This window comes from Mixophyes fleayi, chromosome 4 (genome assembly GCF_038048845.1).
Source record: "Mixophyes fleayi isolate aMixFle1 chromosome 4, aMixFle1.hap1, whole genome shotgun sequence".
NCBI lineage: Eukaryota > Metazoa > Chordata > Amphibia > Anura > Limnodynastidae > Mixophyes > Mixophyes fleayi.
The window spans coordinates 269,113,331-269,131,336 of record NC_134405.1 but is presented as its reverse complement, the minus strand read 5'-3'; the positions used below and the strand labels follow the sequence as shown (position 1 = coordinate 269,131,336).

At 35.8% G+C, this 18,006-nt stretch overlaps 1 protein-coding gene and 2 long non-coding RNA genes across 3 annotated transcripts in view; 2 read left to right on the top strand and 1 right to left on the bottom strand.

Moving 5' to 3' along the window:
• Window positions 1-18,006, top strand: part of FSTL4 (follistatin like 4) — a 1,520,806-nt gene that overhangs the window by 1,175,501 nt on the left and 327,299 nt on the right. Inside the window, exon 7 of the mRNA XM_075209744.1 lies at window positions 8,659-8,825. Within this exon, the coding sequence (XP_075065845.1) occupies window positions 8,659-8,825 (167 nt within the window). The remainder of the gene's footprint in view (window positions 1-8,658; window positions 8,826-18,006) is intronic.
• Window positions 12,556-13,228, top strand: LOC142150136 (uncharacterized). Its single transcript, XR_012691036.1, has 3 exons — window positions 12,556-12,655; window positions 12,739-13,104; window positions 13,199-13,228. It is a non-coding gene; the product is annotated as an uncharacterized LOC142150136 (long non-coding RNA).
• On the bottom strand, window positions 14,049-16,398 carry LOC142150135 (uncharacterized). Its single transcript, XR_012691035.1, has 6 exons — window positions 15,737-16,398; window positions 15,477-15,597; window positions 14,976-15,111; window positions 14,695-14,763; window positions 14,500-14,602; window positions 14,049-14,200 (listed from the first exon to the last, which is right to left on the bottom strand). It is a non-coding gene; the product is annotated as an uncharacterized LOC142150135 (long non-coding RNA).

Sequence of the window (18,006 nt, the reverse complement as noted above, 5' to 3'; positions counted from 1 at the left end):
AGCCTCAAAGGAACTGATAGCTTCCGGAGACCAGTTGCCTGGATCTGCCCCTTTTCTAGTGAGGGCAACAATGGGGGCTACCAAATCAGAGAAACTTTGAATAAATCTTTGGTAATAATTAGCGAAGCCCAGGAACCTTTGTACGGCCTTTAGATTAACAGGTCGCACCCAGTTGAGGATAGCTTGTACTTTCTTGGGGTCCATAGAAAAGCCAGACGAAGATATGATATACCCAAGGAACGATACACTTTGGACTTCAAACTCGCATTTCTCCAGCTTGGCGAACAAGTGATGATCCCGTAATTTACAGAGTACTTGTTGAACGTGGGGTTGATGTTGCTACACGGACTGATAGTATATCAGAATGTCATCCAAGTATACCACCACAAACTGATCAAGAAACTCCCAAAGAACATCATTAATAAGATCCTGGAAGACTGCTGGTGCGTTACAGAGACCGAATGGCATTACTAGATACTCATAGTGGCCAGACTGAGTATTGAAGGCCGTTTTCCACTCATCCCCTTTTCTGATGTGGATGAGATTGTATGCCCCGCGAAGGACGATTTTGGTAAAGATGGTAGCACCTCTGAGTTGGTCAAACAGGACCGAGATGAAAGGAAGTGGGTACGTATTTTTAACAGTGATCTTGTTAAGGCCTCTAAAGTCTATGCAGGGACGGAGTCCACCATTCTTCTTGGAAACAAAGAAGCAACCAGCTCCCACTGGGGATTTTGAAGGCCTAATGAAGCCTTTCTGAAGGTTTTCTTTGACATAATCCTGCATGGCTTTGGTTTCAGGACTGGAGAGGGAATATAGCCTCCCCTTAGGTAACTTAGCACCCAGAATTAATTCAATGGCACAATCGTATTCCCTATGAGGAGGCAAGGTGTCGGCTGCTTTCTTAGAGAATATGTCCCAGAATTCTTGGTATTGCGGACTTAGTAACGGTGAAGTCGGCTGCAACATCCGGAGAGGCAGCTTCAAACCAGTCTGCGAACAAGGAGACCTTCACTGGGTAATCTCCCCTTGTGTCCAATCAATTACCGGGTTATGAAGTTGCAGCCAGGGATGTCCTAATATCACTGGTACAGATGGACAGTTAATCACGTAGAAGGTCAGAAATTCTGAATTGAGGGTTCCCACTGTTAGATGTAATGGTGGGGTTTCATACAGACCCTTGCCACCTGGAAGAGATTCCCCATCTAGACCACATACAGTGAAAACTGTCTTGATACTGCGGAGAGGAATTCCAGAAGATTTAGCGAATTCCATGTTAAGAAAGTTCCCGGCAGCACCTCTATGGACAAATGCTGAAATATTAACAGAATGAGCCCCACAGGTGATGTGGGCGGGAATCAAAAAAGCATTTTTAGAGGAGATGATCTGAAGACCTAGGTGAACCCCCTCTCTATCTCCTAGGCCAAATCTTTTCCCAACTTGGCAGGACAGGAACGAGAAAAATGTCCCTCGGTACCAAAGTAGAGACACAAGCCATGAGTCCATTAAAAAGAAAGAAAAGACAGTGTAAATTGAGGCACTCCGTGGATGCTCATTAATATTTAACTTTTATTAGATTGATTAAAATGGACAAGAATTGAGCGAAATAATTAAAAAGATAGATAAAAGTTGTGAATAGTGATTAAAATGCAAAAGAAATTTTTTTGAAAGGTCTCACCTTAATCCTCTTATATATATATGAGATAATAGGCTTAAATGGCCATAATTTACAGCTATGTAACACTTAATATTATAAGCAAAGTAGTGGTATTTAGCTAATTGTATTGTTATCCAGGCACCAATGATAGTAGTGGTTAGGTAAGATTATTCTAACTTTAATATCAGTCGATCTTTGGCTAAGGATAAACTTACAATAGCAACACAAATAGAATTCTCCTATGGAGCTTGTGGGAGGTAATCTTATAACTTAAGAGTCTGGTATAGGCTCATAGCTTAGGAGTCTAATAAAGACTCATAGCAGGAGTCCCTCTCATACAAAAACTCATGGCGCTAAATTCTGATAGATTTAGATAGAGACATAAGAGATTAATGAAGCTAAGTACAGGATTCGCGGGGTTATGTGAAATTTCCCTACCTAAAATAAACTGGGAGGCGATCCTTAAGGTACATAGCATTAAATAAAGAGAGGTGAGACACAAACGCCGACGCGCGTTTCGCTCACTGGCTTTTTCAAGGCAGAATGAATCCCGGATTTGACAGCTCTTATATACCCGTTTGTGTGGGTGTGGTTAGAAATAGAGGAACCAATCGTCAGATTAGATCCAAGGTGGGTGTATACGCTGTCCTTCGAAAACCCTCGTGGGTTTGATTGACAGACAGGTTGCCCTATAGTTATTATTGTAATACTTAGAAGGTTTCTCATTATTGGTGGAAAAGCAAGAGGAATGAAATGCTTATCTCGAGGTTATATTTCCTGAGTTGATGTTCGTAATATTATATGATAATATAGAGAGAGTGATGGATATATTCATCTACACAGAGTTAGTTGTTAAAAAATATCTGAGAAGTATCATGTAAGTGGTTTTTATATTATACACGGGAACATATCGTAGCTTTGCTATTCTGATTAAACACTCCTACGGAAACCTAATATTGAAGCTGGGAACAGCAATGATTAAACCTTGTTAGTGGTTATTATATAAATATCCCTAAGATTATTGATATGAGGGATTCAAGTACCCTTATTAATTTCTTCTATAAAGACTTTGTTTATATCTATATGAGGAAAAATAAGATGTAAGTAGAAAAATTGTACAATTTGAATATGTTTATAATTTTGTAATTTTTGGGATCTTGATAAAGTACATTATTAATGTTGAGGTGTTATCGTTAAGTGAAATGTAAAGGGTGAAACCATTTTTTTTTTTTTTTTATGTGTATAGAAGAGCATAATTAGTCCTTCTAGGTTTATATGAAGTGAAAAGATCAATAAATATACATTAATGTGTCCTTCTACAATATATATCCATAAGGAAACATACCGTAGAGGATATAAAAATCTTTTAGTAATAAAATGCGTTTAGTGTAATAGAATTTGTATAATAATACGTGCTGATACACAGCGTGAAAACATAAAACATTGATAGAGATCCCAAATTTACATGAAATAAATATAGAGAGGAAAAAACTTAAGCAGAACTTTGAAATTCTCCTAATGTTCTTGATAGAAAAAATATAAATATGATTGTCTTACCAAAATAAAAGTGTTTAATACATATCATAAGAAAGATATATAGCTATTGTAATCATTAAGTCCATATGGGGCCATGCTTCCCATCTGGAATATCATTTTAGTCTCCTTTTGAAGTAATTCCTTTTGTAAGTCACCACCTCTGATTCCCAAATTTATTTTGGTTATAGCAAAGGCTTGTAATCCCTTTGGATTCCCATCGTGATGTAATAAAAAATGTTTTGCAACAGAAGTCAGTGTTTTAAATTTTTCGTGATCTTTTTTGCTGTTCCTTATGTTATTAATATGCTCTAGTACTCTTTTTTTGAAGGGTCTGGTGGTCATTCCAATATATTTCAAGGAGCACGGGCAAATAAGACAATAGACAACCCCCAAGGAGTTACAGTTTAAAAATTCCTGTATCTTCCACTCCTTATTGAATTTGTCTTTATACATTTTGGTTGGTACCATATATTGACAGGCCTTACACGTTCCACATTTATAATAGCCCTTAAGTTCTTGAGGATTGTACTTTTTATTTTTATGAAGATGACTGTGTACTAATTTGTCTTTGAGATTTGTTGCTCTACGCCAACTAAATGATAGTTGTTCATCAAGATTTTTCTTTAAATCCTGGTCGGTTAACAAAATATGCCAGTGTTGTTGAAAGATCTTCTGTAACTGTCGCCACTCAGCACAGAAAGTTCCGATCATCCTGATCTTGGGGTTAACCTTATTGGGATCCCTTTTAGGATAAATTAATGACTCCCTTGTTGTGTTACTAACCAATTTGTTGGCTTTTTTTAGAATTTTATTACTATAACCCCTATGTTGTAATCTTGTTAACAGTTCAGAGGTTCTTTGAGAACATGTTTGTTGGTTAGAGCAATTGCGCTTGGTCCTCAAAAGTTCTCCTTTTGGGATCCCATATAGGACTGGTGGAAAGTGAGAGCTTGTACAGTGTAGTATGGTGTTTGTGGCTGTCTTTTTACGGAAAATATCAGTTTCCAAGGTACCTAGAGGTGTTTTGCTGATAGTAAGGTCAAGGAAGTTGATTGAGAAATCATCGATTTCAGATGTTAATTTTAGATTTAATTTGTTGGAGTTCAAGATGGAAGTAAAGGTGTGGAATTGGTCAATGTCTCCATCCCAGAGAATCAAAATGTCGTCGATATAACGAAGCCACATTACGATTTTATTCGTAAATTCATCATTGGACTCAGTGAACACAAATTCCTGCTCCTACCACCCTAAAAAGAGATTGGCATAAGTAGGGGCACAAGATGTGCCCATCGCTATGCCTCTAATCTGGAGGTAGAATCTCTCATTAAACACAAAGTAGTTTTAGTCTTTATTAGACTCCTAAGCTATGAGCCTATACCAGACTCTTAAGTTATAAGATTACCTCCCACAAGCTCCATAGGAGAATTCTATTTGTGTTGCTATTGTAAGTTTATCCTTAGCCAAAGATCGACTGATATTAAAGTTAGAATAATCTTACCTAACCACTACTATCATTGGTGCCTGGATAACAATACAATTAGCTAAATACCACTACTTTGCTTATAATATTAAGTGTTACATAGCTGTAAATTAGGGCCATTTAAGCCTATTATCTCATATATATATAAGAGGATTAAGGTGAGACCTTGCAAAAAAATTTCTTTTGCATTTTAATCACTATTCACAACTTTTATCTATCTTTTTAATTATTTCGCTCAATTCTTGTCCATTTTAATCAATCTAATAAAAGTTAAATATTAATGAGCATCCACGGAGTGCCTCAATTTACACTGTCTTTTCTTTCTTTTTAATAAACTAAATATATCAGTGTCTGGGTGCACCCCCCGGTTTGAATTTTTCTCTTCGGGTTAATCAGGATTTATTATACTTTATGCTCGCAATACTTTACCTAGTGCGGTTCTTCCATCCCAGTTCTTTACAAGCCATGAGTCCGCCTTCTGGCTATTTCCTCTGCTGAGAGGCGGTAATTGCATAGGTTCCTCTGGATCCAATGGTGCAGAAGTAAGTACTGACGGTAGACCAGACGGCGTCTCTCTCTTTGCCTTCCTTTCCCTGATTCGCCTATCGATTTTAATGGCGAGTTGCATGAGGTCTTCCAATGACTCTGGCGAAGGATACTGCACCAATTCGTCCTTGATCTGTTCTGACAGACCTAAGCGGAGTTGGCTGTGTAACGCAGGATCATGCCATTCGCTATCGGTGGACCAACGCCTGAATTCGGCACAGAATTCTTCAGCAGAGCGCCGGCCCTGTTTTAGAGCCCGGAGGTGAGCCTCGGCTGAAACCACCCTATCTGGATCATCATACAGTAGGCCTAAAGCATTAAAGAATGCATCAACGGAGAGTAGCGAAGGGCTTGTAGGAGGAAGACTAAATGCCCAGGACCGGGGGTCACCTTGGAGGAGGGATATAATACCAACCCGTTGCTGTTCTGACCCAGAAGAGCGAGGTCTTAGACAAAAATAAAGCTTGCAGCTTTCCTTGAAATTGCGGAACAGTGACCTTTCCCCAGAGAAACGGTCTGGCAGATTCAACTTAGGTTCCGGAACGGATGCCAAGGAACCCTGTTGGGCTTGCGAAGACCTTGCGGCTTCCTCTTGAGCAGATAGCCAGTGCAAAAGTCCTTGGACCATCTGGGACAGAGTTTGGATCTGTCCTGCAAGGACTTGAGCTGGAGAGGGGTTCGTCCCGTTACACCATTCAATAAAGTGCAGATTTATGAAATCCCTGGGCTATTATTTTCCCATGGACAATGTCTGCAATGGAATACTGTACCTCTTTAAGAGTTGCCTTAGGTTTCTTGGTGATTTTTCTAACAGGTGTCCTTCTTGTACAGATGATCAGCTGGAGGACATCTGTGCCATATATTCTCCATTACTATATGATGCACTTGGTAGTGCTCTTGGGAATATTAAATGTTTTTAGACCTTTATATATGTTTCCCCTGATTAGTGCTTTTCAATTACCTTTTTTGGACTTGTTTAGAATGTTCTTGGAACTTCATGATGATTACCTTGTTTGGAAATGCACTAACCAACTGAGGAATCTGACATAGATAGGTATATATATTTTTAAATCAATTTAAACACCTTATATTATACATAGATAGACTCCAATAAATCAAATATGTGCCATCTGAATACAAATCATCCAGTGTTTTTTATTATACATACAGTGTATTTTACGTTAATTTGTGTTAAGAATCCAAAATATAGCCATTTTAGTTCCTTAATGTAAGAAAATTGAAAGGGAAAAAATGACAAAGGGGGTAGGCACTTTCTAAATATCACTATGTGGAATGTTAAACCACACATCTGCTGTATTTTCCTTATAAATATAAATTATGCTACACCTCTGCTAAATGTAAGAACACATTACTACAATAGAGTGATTCTTTAAGACTATGGGGCACATTTATCAATATTCACATAAAGTGAAAAGTAGTTTTCAATCCTTATCGCAATGATAAGGATTGAACTATTTCTCACATTTATGTACAGCCCTGCACAGAAACAGCAGTTCCAAAAAACTGCTGTTTCAGTGATAAAAAAAAATCATACTTACCCCCCTCTTCGGAAGCGCTGTCTCTGGGTCTTCTCTTCACTCTTCAATAGCGCATGTCCAGTTCCAAGAACTGCACATGCGCACACAGATCCCCTCTCTGTCTCTGCAACGATAGTTGCAGAGAGAGCGCGCTGAGTGACAGGGAGGGATCATGTGATCCCTCCACACATGCGCTGTCCAGCTCTGCTCTTCGGAGCAGAGCTGACAGCATTAGATTTCTTCAATTTCGATGATGCTCCAGCTGGCGTACATTAACATGACAAGTTCCTGAAAAAAATGTTTTTTCGGGACTTGTTAGATTGCGGCCAGGAGCAGTCACCATTCTGTTGCATGGTGACTGCTCCCAAAAACGAAGAGGAATGCAAAGCAGCAGATATCCATGATATCTGCTGCGATGCACCCTTAATAAATTTGCGGAGGACAGGAGGACACCTTAATGACCCGTTAAAAGCACTATCGTGCTTTATTAAATATGCCCCTATAAATTTAGCATGCTGTTAGATTGATATCTTGTTAGTTATTGAATACCATCCATAGAAATATGTATATCTAAAATAGTAGAAGTTACAAAAACAAAAACCTGACAGACTTGAGAATTTCAGTGTAAAGTGTCTCTGCAAAGTAAATTCTAGAGCATTCACAATCCATGTGGTTAGATCTGTATGTACTCATTTTACCTGCTCTCTCAAATGACCTCAATTATAGATGCCTTATTGTTAAATTATGATTGCCATTGGCAGTCTGCGTATGACACTAGGAAGAAGATTTCTGTGATAAATCACCACCACATGTAACACCTTGCAAGATGTGATTACACGAAACAGTGAGTAGGCAGTCGAACATTCATTTAGCAGAAAATAAACCCCTAGACAGAATTAAAGATAAAAAAGAAATATGTTAAGCCGATGTAAAAGTGTGAATTTATATGTCATTGAAGCAGTGCAGTCTTGTCTCTGTTATTACTATAAAATATATTTGTTTTAAATAAAAAAAATGTGGAATTCCTGTAACCAGATGAATGCTGTATAACAGATATGTCTGTTATCATAAAGTATACACCCATTGTACTTTGTTAGAAACATTTATTTTCACAAGTTTTTTTTAGCTTCCTTCATAAAGAGCCTACAGTTTGTGCAGAAGACAATCTTACAAAGTAACATTATAAAGCAGTAGTGTGCAAATTTGCACATATTTAATAATTACTGCTGAACTGCAAAGGTAAATGTTGGAGTTATGTACCTTAAAGTCCCGTTGTAGCCTTGCATGATTAGACTCTGCATGATGTTAGCGTACTAAAACATCACTGAGTTTTGCTTGCACCCCATAGACGAGTTTTACCTACAGTAATACCGGAAATACACACAGGCACGCATCACACCAGGCTCTGATGGGACTTGGCAGGTAATTGGATTCCCACCTGTATGTTTGTTGTTCATGAAAGAGTGTTCCTTGCCATTCTATTGCCTGAGGCTGCAACTGAACGGAGCACTTCTCATCCCTTGTAAAAATTATCATAAGCATTTGTATATGAGTTGTGTGCACCGTACAAGAAAAAAAATTAAAATTTCAAGCATTATTACATCAAACAATAATAAGAATTCTACCAATTTAGGCTTTTGCCTCAAGAAAGTTTACATTTCTTTAAATTCCTTTCATTTTTCTGCCCTCAAAATCCACAGCTTGAGACAGATTCTTCCTTATAGTGACACCCCTCAATTCATATGATTCATTTTGCCAGGTCCATAACATGTAGTAGAGCGATATTCAAAATTGGCAATGCAGTTTTAGGTGATTTCAAATGTTCTCTTAATCTCATTAATGATAAACCATTTAAGGATATTAACTTTATAATATCCCTTTTATGCTGTTTTCTTTTTCAGAAGTTGTCCAGCTTACTCTAGACCAGGATAAGGAGGTCAGCATGACAACTGTGACCGTAGGATTAAGTACTGTGTTAACTTGTGCAATTCATGGAACATTACATCCTCCCATTATCTGGAAACGAAATGGAATAATATTAAACTTCTTAGATTTGGAAGATATAAATGTAAGTCAAAACATTCTTTGAATAGTTATTATGCAAAAATAATATCAAGTATTTTGAAAACAATTTTCACGTTCCTGTGCAAGAGCAATATACTACAAGTGCATATGTTTGCAATTTGTGCATTTCAGTTACAGAGCTAGAGGAGTTTATAGCTGTGAAACATGCCTCATTGCTACGGATTAAATAGAGAATATGTGCTATCTTGTTTCAAATGTCTTACTATTTTACCTCTGACATTTGAGTGCATTGAAAATAAACATCCTTTGGTATGGTGCACCGTGTAGTGCAATAAGTATTTCTTACTTGTTTGAGGTTGTAGCAAGATGAGTTTTATTAGAAAAGACCAATGTACATGATAAACTTAAGCTATGTAAGCAGCAATAATTTAAACATATACATGCTTAAAACAATCATAAATATATATCTAAAAGTTTCAGGACCTTATCAGAAATTAAAATATAGGATTGAACTGAATGATAATGCAGATAATCTGCATATATCAAGCATCTACACCGCTGTATGGTAACTCTTAATATGGAGTGTTTACATGCATTATTGTAAATATTACAAAATATGCTTAAATTTAGTGACCGTATAACCGTCCTGAAATGTTTTTGGTCACAAAAGTAGAGAGTGACCATCCAAAATTATGGAAAATAATATGCAGTCCTCAGCTAAAAAGAAAACATGCTTTTCTCAAATAACGCATACCATCCTGGACTGATGCAGGTTAGTAGTCAACAACACCAATGGTATCACCAAGACATTTTGAGGATTTTTAACATGTTGTTTGCTGGTGTTAGTTTGTTTTAGCACAAAATTGGCTGATTACATAAATCATGAAATAATGATAATAAAAATAATAATTATTATTATTATAACAATAGTTGTCTTGTAACGGGAGCAATAACCAGTACTGTTATGCAATCTGTTGGATGTTTATGTCACAAAAACTGTGAAGTAGTGCACTGTTTTGCTATTGCCTCAATCACCTTTGTCTTTTTAATAATCTGCACTAATTCTTGGCCATTATTAGTGTACAAAATTGACAACACTGATTGGTACACTAAAAAGCATTTGGCTTTTGTAACCCATTAATTTAATAATCTCAGTTTTCTTCCTGCGACTGCCTGAAGCGATAGCACAATTGCATTTCTATTTTCTATAACAAGGTTAGCAATTTAGATCATTGAAAATACAAGAGGATATTAATTATAGAATTTAACTTCATGGAAATTATGTTGCACATTACCACAGCTGTCGCTCTACACATAATGTCTGTGTTACACCTCTTCTGGGAATGAGGTAGAGAAATTCACATTTTAAATTCCATTTCAGTATTCTATCCTACTATGTGATATTTTATTTGCAATCAATTAAAAATGAATGAACAAGGAAAAATTATGTGAACTATAAATTTGAAAGCATTTATATATAAAGGGTTGGCTGCATTATGTTTTAATTTTAAAATCTATTAAAAAACACATGCACAGGTATATAAAAATACCAAATGGATTGGAGGGCCCCAATCTCATTTTCCTCATTCTAGCTATAAAATGTGTGTCTACATATAATTTTCTTGGTACATTTCTAAAATTATTATTTATTTTGTTCAGCCAGACCGACACATCATCTATTCCTATTAAGTTTACTTCTTAAATAGAAATGAAATGAAGCTGGAAGATCAGTCATTTGGCATTATACATCTATTTCAATTTATATTCAGCATTCCTCTAGTATTGGAGATGAAGAATATTTTTTTGTGGTACAGCTTTATTATCTGCACCCTCCCCTCCCTACAAAATAACCAGTCATTTCATTTTCTTCAGTATGGGGAAGAGCTTATTAAAATATCACTTAGCAAACATTTCCTATAATGTACATTTAAATATATGTTTATTGGTTTTGATATCAAAATAGTTTTTTGTAAAAATGAAAATAAAATCAGTGACCTAAGTACATTTTCTCTAACTCCACACAAATAAAAATATAAAAACTTTAGACACTTAGGGGCATATTCAATTAGCTTTTGGATTCGCGGTAACGCGCGTTACCGCGAAAAGTGCGCGTTCTTGCGGGTATTATGGTATCGCATTAACGCGGATTTTCGTACGCAACCCTATGGGCTGCGAACGAAAATCCATGTTATTGCGGTACCGTGTATTACGTTTCGCGGCCGTTCCGGCGCGTTACCGCGAATCCAAAAGCTAATTGAATATGCCCCTAAGGGGGGTATTCAATTAGCCTTGATTTCGCGATTCCGATAATATTTAACGCGTTTTCGCGTTAGCATAGAGTGCACACAATTCAATTCCCCTTATTTTACGCGGTTAAGTCGGAAATAAACATGTTACGCAAAATCTTACCAAGCCCATAGAACAAGTGCAGGCAGGCTATTCAATTGTAAATTTTCGCTTTAACGCATGTCCAACAAAATCGCGTTTAGTCATTTTTTCGATCGCACCATTGAAGGTCTTTTAAAAGCGTTAATGATTCCTTTAATGTCCAAACTTATTTTAATATGGGGCTTTTTTGATAATATTATACTCATTAAACTTCTCTAACTTGATAATTGTGTAATAAAAATAACTTTAATCCCATGAAAATAAAAAAGTTTGTAAAATGATATTTAAATACACCCCCTTTAGAAAAAAGCAAATGGTATAGTCCACTGGATTAAAATTAAAAACATTAGTTTCATTTCTCATTCAACTGACCTGAGAGAAAATATTAAAGAGGAGACTGAGACAACTGTTTGGTTTTGTATATCTAAAATTTATATCTAGCAGATAGTTAAGGATTTTTATTTCTATAAAATTGTTAATATCTAGCATTATTTATAGTTAAAAACTGTTAATAGTTTAATATCTAGCAGTATTTATACTGCTAGGTAGTTAATTAATAATAATAATAATAATAATAATAATAATAATAATAATAATAGTTAATTAATACTTTAATTAATACTTACATTTATTTATTTTTTTATAAGAAATTTACAAAGGCATTAGTAATGGAGCCATTTTCAACAAACGTTTGGCAGTTTATGTATGCAGCATGTATTGATGAATGTGCACATGCTGGTTTGCTTGTTGAGGGAGAGGAAAGAAATACTTTGGAAATAGAGGAGAATGTAGATGTGCATGTGGCTGCAAGTGAGGGAGAGAATGCTGTGGCTCCATTACTTGATGCAAGGGTTCGGGTCCCACGGCCCCGTCTGTACCGCACACGTTGGTTACTTGATGGGGTCCCTGAGGATGAGGTGATAAGATTATATCGCCTATCCTCAGTTGCAATTTATTCTTTATATGACCTCCTTAAAGAGGACCTGGAACCAACAGTCCCCACAAACCATGCTGTGCCTGGATTGGCAAAGCTGCTTGGGGCATTGCATTTTTTAGCGTCGGGAACCTTTCAACCGACATTGTCCGTAATTGCGGGTTTCTCCCAACCCACATTTTCACGGAGTTTGTTCCAGGTCCTTAAAGCCATGAAAAAACATACTAGGGAATTTATTAAATTCCCACAGTCTGAATTAGAATGGCAGGAGGTCAAATCCAATTTTTATAGTGTGGCATGTATGCCAAATGTCCTGGGTGCAATAGATTGCACCCATGTGGCACTCACACCTCCACACAGAATGAAAGAGAGCTTTCGAAACCGAAAGCACTTCCATTCCATGAATGTGCAGATGGTGTGTGATGCCAGAAAAGAAATCCTAAATGTTTGTGTTGGCTTCCCTGGTTCCTCTCATGATTCTTTTATTTTGCAGAATTCAGGAGTGTTCAAGAGGTTTGAGGAGGGAGATTTTCCTCATGGATGGCTCCTGGGTAAGTTATATCTAGGTAATCGCTATTAATAATTATTTCTAAAATGAGAAGAGCACTAATAAAAATTTTTTTTTTTTTAATAGGTGATGCAGGATATGGGAGCCAGCCCTGGTTGCTCACTCCAGTGTCCAATCCCATTTCTGATGCTGAAAAAAGGTACCAAGCGGCACATATAGCCACCAGAGGTGTAATTGAGCGTACCTTTGGGCTACTTAAGAGCCGGTTCCGCTGTTTGGACAGGTCCGGCGGTGCGCTTCTGTACTCACCATCAAAAGTTTGCCTTATTGTTATTGCTTGCAGCATTCTGCACAATATCTGTTTGGCAAATAATTTGGAGGTAGAGATAGATCCTGCTGTTTTACAGGATCAAGACCTTTCTTCAGCCACAGCATTTGGTCGGGAAACAGGAACTCGTGAGCGCCAGCGTTTAATTTTGGATTTTTTCTCATGTAAGTGTAAATTTTGTAATGTCATAATTTTTTTTTTAGAAATATAAATTAATTAATAAGTAATATTTTTTTGTTTTTTTTTGTTTTTTTTCAGGACTTCAAATTATTTAGTGGGAGATAGCTCCAACAATCGTTGTTCGGCATTCGATTAAAGGATTTTTATATATACATATATATGTTTTTATTTGAAAATATGTTTTAATGTTAATAACTGTTAGTTAAGATAAAAGAATCCAGCAACTGAATTTTAAAGACCGAGGCCATGAAGCTTTTCAAGAGCCAGCTTCTTGGACAGGTGGGTGTCATCATATGTAAACTGCACCATGCTATGTTCTGTGTGATGTAACCTTATGTAAAGTATCACTACTGACACATAATTACACTGAAATTACATTTTTTCTCTTTTCCTTTCTCCAAAATGTACCTGTCACACCCATTCCACTGTGGATTGCAGACGGAACCAGCGACTGGATTTCAAAGACCTAGGCCATGAAGCTTTTCAAGAGCCAGCTTCTTGGACAGGTGGGTGTCATCATATGTAAACTGCACCATGCTATGTTCTGTGTGATGTAACCTTATGTAAAGTATCACTACTGACACATAATCACACTGAAATTAAATTTTTTCTCTTTTCCTTTCTCCAAAATGTACCTGTCACACCCATTCCACTGTGGATTGCAGACTGGATTGGATGGAATTGGATTCTGGATTGCATGGAATATTGGCCCACTTCTATTGTTTGTTTTTTGTTAAATATAATGTATACTATTTAAATACCACCAAAAACCTAAATTATAAGAGAAATGTTTGTTTGTATCCCAAAAAGTTAATCACTCTTTAAAATGTATTAATACATTTTTTCTAACCAAATTGATGTGTTGAACAAGTATTTATATTTCTATTATATTGTACAACAATCTTTCTAGATTATAATAATGAAAGACACATGTTTTAAACAAAACTATAACATCTTTTAATAATTTACATATTTTCTTTGTGCAATAAAATTTATATATCACAATTTAATTTCTGTGGTCTTTGCTTTTCTCCAATTTCTTGTATTTTTCATAGTAGTTCTTCTATCCTCTTCAGTTGGCTGTGAATTAATTAAAAGTGTTTAATTTTTTTTTTTTTTTTTTTTAAAAACCATAATACAGTTGAATAAAAATTGCAACATTAGCATCCTTAACAATCAATCCTCTATTTTAATTTTCGTTAGGATTAAGTATTATCTTTAAAAGAAACACTGATAATATTTCTGGAACTTTTTTTTTTTTTGGGCGCCGTTATCAATAACATTTTACATTTAATTTTTTTTTACAATGAATGTTACAATTGTTAAAAACATTAACATATAAAAACAATTTAATATGCATTTATATCTCAATAACATACCGTGTTTAATTATAGGCAAAACTAAGTTCTTGTCGTTAGTTCTTCTTTGGTATAACTTCATGATTTGTAGCATAGACCATTAGATGATTATAAAATCTTTTGTCTAAGGGATTTAACAGAAAAAAAATATATATATAATACCTAATATAAAATGTAACATAATCAGATTAATTTTAACACAAATATTTCACTTACCATTGTTAAATATTCTTCCAGTAATTGAAGGATTACGTGCATTTTTCCATTGTAACTGTGTATTTTCAACTAAAAAAAAATATATATTTTTTTTAAATACATACATATAGGCATTCATATACACATATATCTATATATCTATATACACATACATATATATATATGTACAAATGTGTGTGTATATATATGTATAAAAATAAATTAGAAGACAGGGGGCGCCACACAGTGCAATTATAAGCGATACATTGTCGTATTCATCCAGAGATATATAATTCCCGTACCAGATATTCAAAGTAATCGAGCCAATGATTTATATGATGAATTCCTTCTGATGGCACCACGAATAACCTGGTAATAAAGGTAATCCTGGATAGTAGATATCGCCTCCTGACATAGGGCAAGATGAACAGCTGCAAACTAAAATACAAGCCACAATGGTGTGATACCGTAAATGAACCAGACCAATATGCTTAAAAAGACGTCTAGATTGTCGCCGGCTGGTACCTTCCTCATCTGCAGACAGGTGTTGAATGACTGGGGAGCTGCCTACAGAATTTAAGTATTGGTCAGTTTTTATATCTGCCCTTCACAAGCGCTCTATTGGAAGTTTTGGGTATATATATCTCTCTATCTCTCTCTATGTATGTATGTACGTACGTACGTACGTACGTACGTACGTACGTACGTACGTACGTACGTACGTATGTATATATATATATATATATATATATATATATGAAATGTATATCTTTATGAATTTTTAAAAATATGCAAATACATACCTTTTTACATGTAAGGTTCATTGTGATCATCAAAATGAAATATTCCAAAATCTTCAAACGTTGAGAACTTGTAAAACTTGTTGCTCCATATTTATCAACAGATCAATTATATCTTCTATTTCTAAAAAAAAAAATTAGAGAAATATATTGTTACTAAAATGTTGTTATTTAATATTAAATATGACCATAGATTGGGTTAGTGAACGTACTAAATATTGAAGTATTAGATAATAAAAAAAATAGATAGACATTTGACTTACGTTGGGGGTAGATTGCATCACTGGATCCTCTGATGATGAAGATGATAGTAGTCTTCTTCGTGCAGATTGCAATTCTTCTGGGCTTGGCCTTGCAGACTGCACTGTCAAATCCAAGGGTATCTCTGGGGTCCTTAAGCTGCTTATAGCACTTTGTGGTTGGCCTGTTTGAGGGATGGTTCCTGAAACATTAAACTCTGGAAAATTTACCGAAAGGTTTTCCAAAAGCCTTCTTGAGCGCATTTCTTCATTTAAACTTTGAAGGTTGGTGGCTATGAGGATATTGGCTGCTGCAGTCTGTTGTTGGTTCTGCGAAATTTGGTCTAGAGTATTGGAAATTCTTCCAATACTCACTTCGGTTCTTTCTTGGGAGGCTAAGATTCCGGAAAGAATAGTGGCAATGTCTCGATTTGTGTTTATCTGTAATTGCCTCTGTTTCGACATTTCCTCAGTAAGTCCAACAATGGCATCTTTGATTCCTCTCATGTTGTCTTCCATTGTTCTCCGAAACACTTCCTGGGAGTTTTCCATTTCTCTTGCAAGTGTTGTAAGTCTAGGAAAACTAGATGTTGAAGGTGCACTTTCCCCACGTTGTATTCTAGATTGTGAAGTGTCTTCCAAACGCTGAAATGTTTGCTGGAGGGCCTCAAAAGCTGTGGTTGTTGTTGTAGCTATTTTGAAAGAAAAAAAAATATATATACGCATACATACATATAGAAACTCACAACTATTTATTTAGAAACATGCTATATTGTTTGACATTATAAAAAATATAATTATGACTCTACACTTACACTGAACCACAGGAATTTCTGGTGAAAATGATAAAGAACCAGACTGATGGGAGTTTTCTGATTCTGGAAAAAAAAAATTACATTTTTTTATGACGTTAGTTACATTTGTATGTATAATAAGGTCAGTATGAACTTGGCACTTTGTATTAATGATGGAAACTTACTGGTAGATACACAAAACGTTTGATTTATATCCTAAATGACCAGGGCCCTCTTACCAACTATTTGGGCCCCCGGGTAAAGACATGCACCTGGGCCCATATACGTCTGAGGCAGCGCAAGACAAAAAAAAAAAAAAAAAAGAGAAAAAAAAACCACAAACTTACCTTTAGGACAGCTGGCGATCCGGCTAGCTCCCTGTTCTCCTCCTCCTTCACATTCCGCAATGCTTGACTGGCGGGCGTTATGACGTGTCACCCAAAATGCACTGCCAGCGCCACACGGAGGAGGACAACAGGGAGGGAGCCAGATCGCCAGCTGTCCTAAAGTTAAAAATATTTTTCTTGTACTGCTTCGGAAAGACTTACCTGGCCTGCAGGGCCCCCGGCCACCTGCCCATTGTGGCCAATGTGAAAGAAGCCCCTGTAAACGACTAACCTATATACCTTTAATCAGTGCCCTATGATGAATTTTATAAATAGTAGCTAAGTTAAATTTTTTGTCCAAAGAAAATTTTTACTTACCATTTCTAGCAAAATCACATGTTTCTGTATCCTCAATAGGGGTTACATCACTGTCTGCAGCTCTTGCCTCTTGTTGCTTCTCTCTCAGGTTTTCTAAGGATAAACAATAAAACATGTTGCTATTATTATCTAATTGTAAATGATTTATTTCCTCATCAACAGATTATTTTAACCGAATGACAATTTGAAATATTTAACAAATAAACAAAAAGAAAAAGGCTTTGCAATGTTGAATATAGAATGTATATTGGACTATCATTCACCTGCAACGGATTCCGAAATGTTCTGTAACGACGCCAATTCTGCCCTTGAACTACATGGTTGCTCTTCAAATGCAGTCTCTGAAACATAAAACAATGTTAAAAATTTGGCCAAAAATCCGATTTTAATAAATTTAAGATTTTTTTATATATTTTTTTTAAAACCAACCTCTTCTTCTTTTTTCTGTGATGTTAGTCACCGTAGAAACTGATGATACACTCGTTCGTTTTCTTGGGATTTCTGTTTGAAATTGCTTTGTTTTAGATTATTACAAGACATAGATATATTTTTGTAAAAAAAATAAAAAAAATATTTTCATAAATACCTGTTGTCGCACGCAATCCTTTTTTCTTAGAGAGTAGGATGTCTTTGTGTGTTTGAACTACACAAAAAACAAAATTTAAATGGTTTTTAGATATTGATTGATGACATACACATATTTTTAAAACAAAAATTGCCCCCGACACTCTTCAAAATTGCCCCATGACTAATGTTTGGGCAAAAAAAAATAATGCCTGATTCATTAACCATTTAC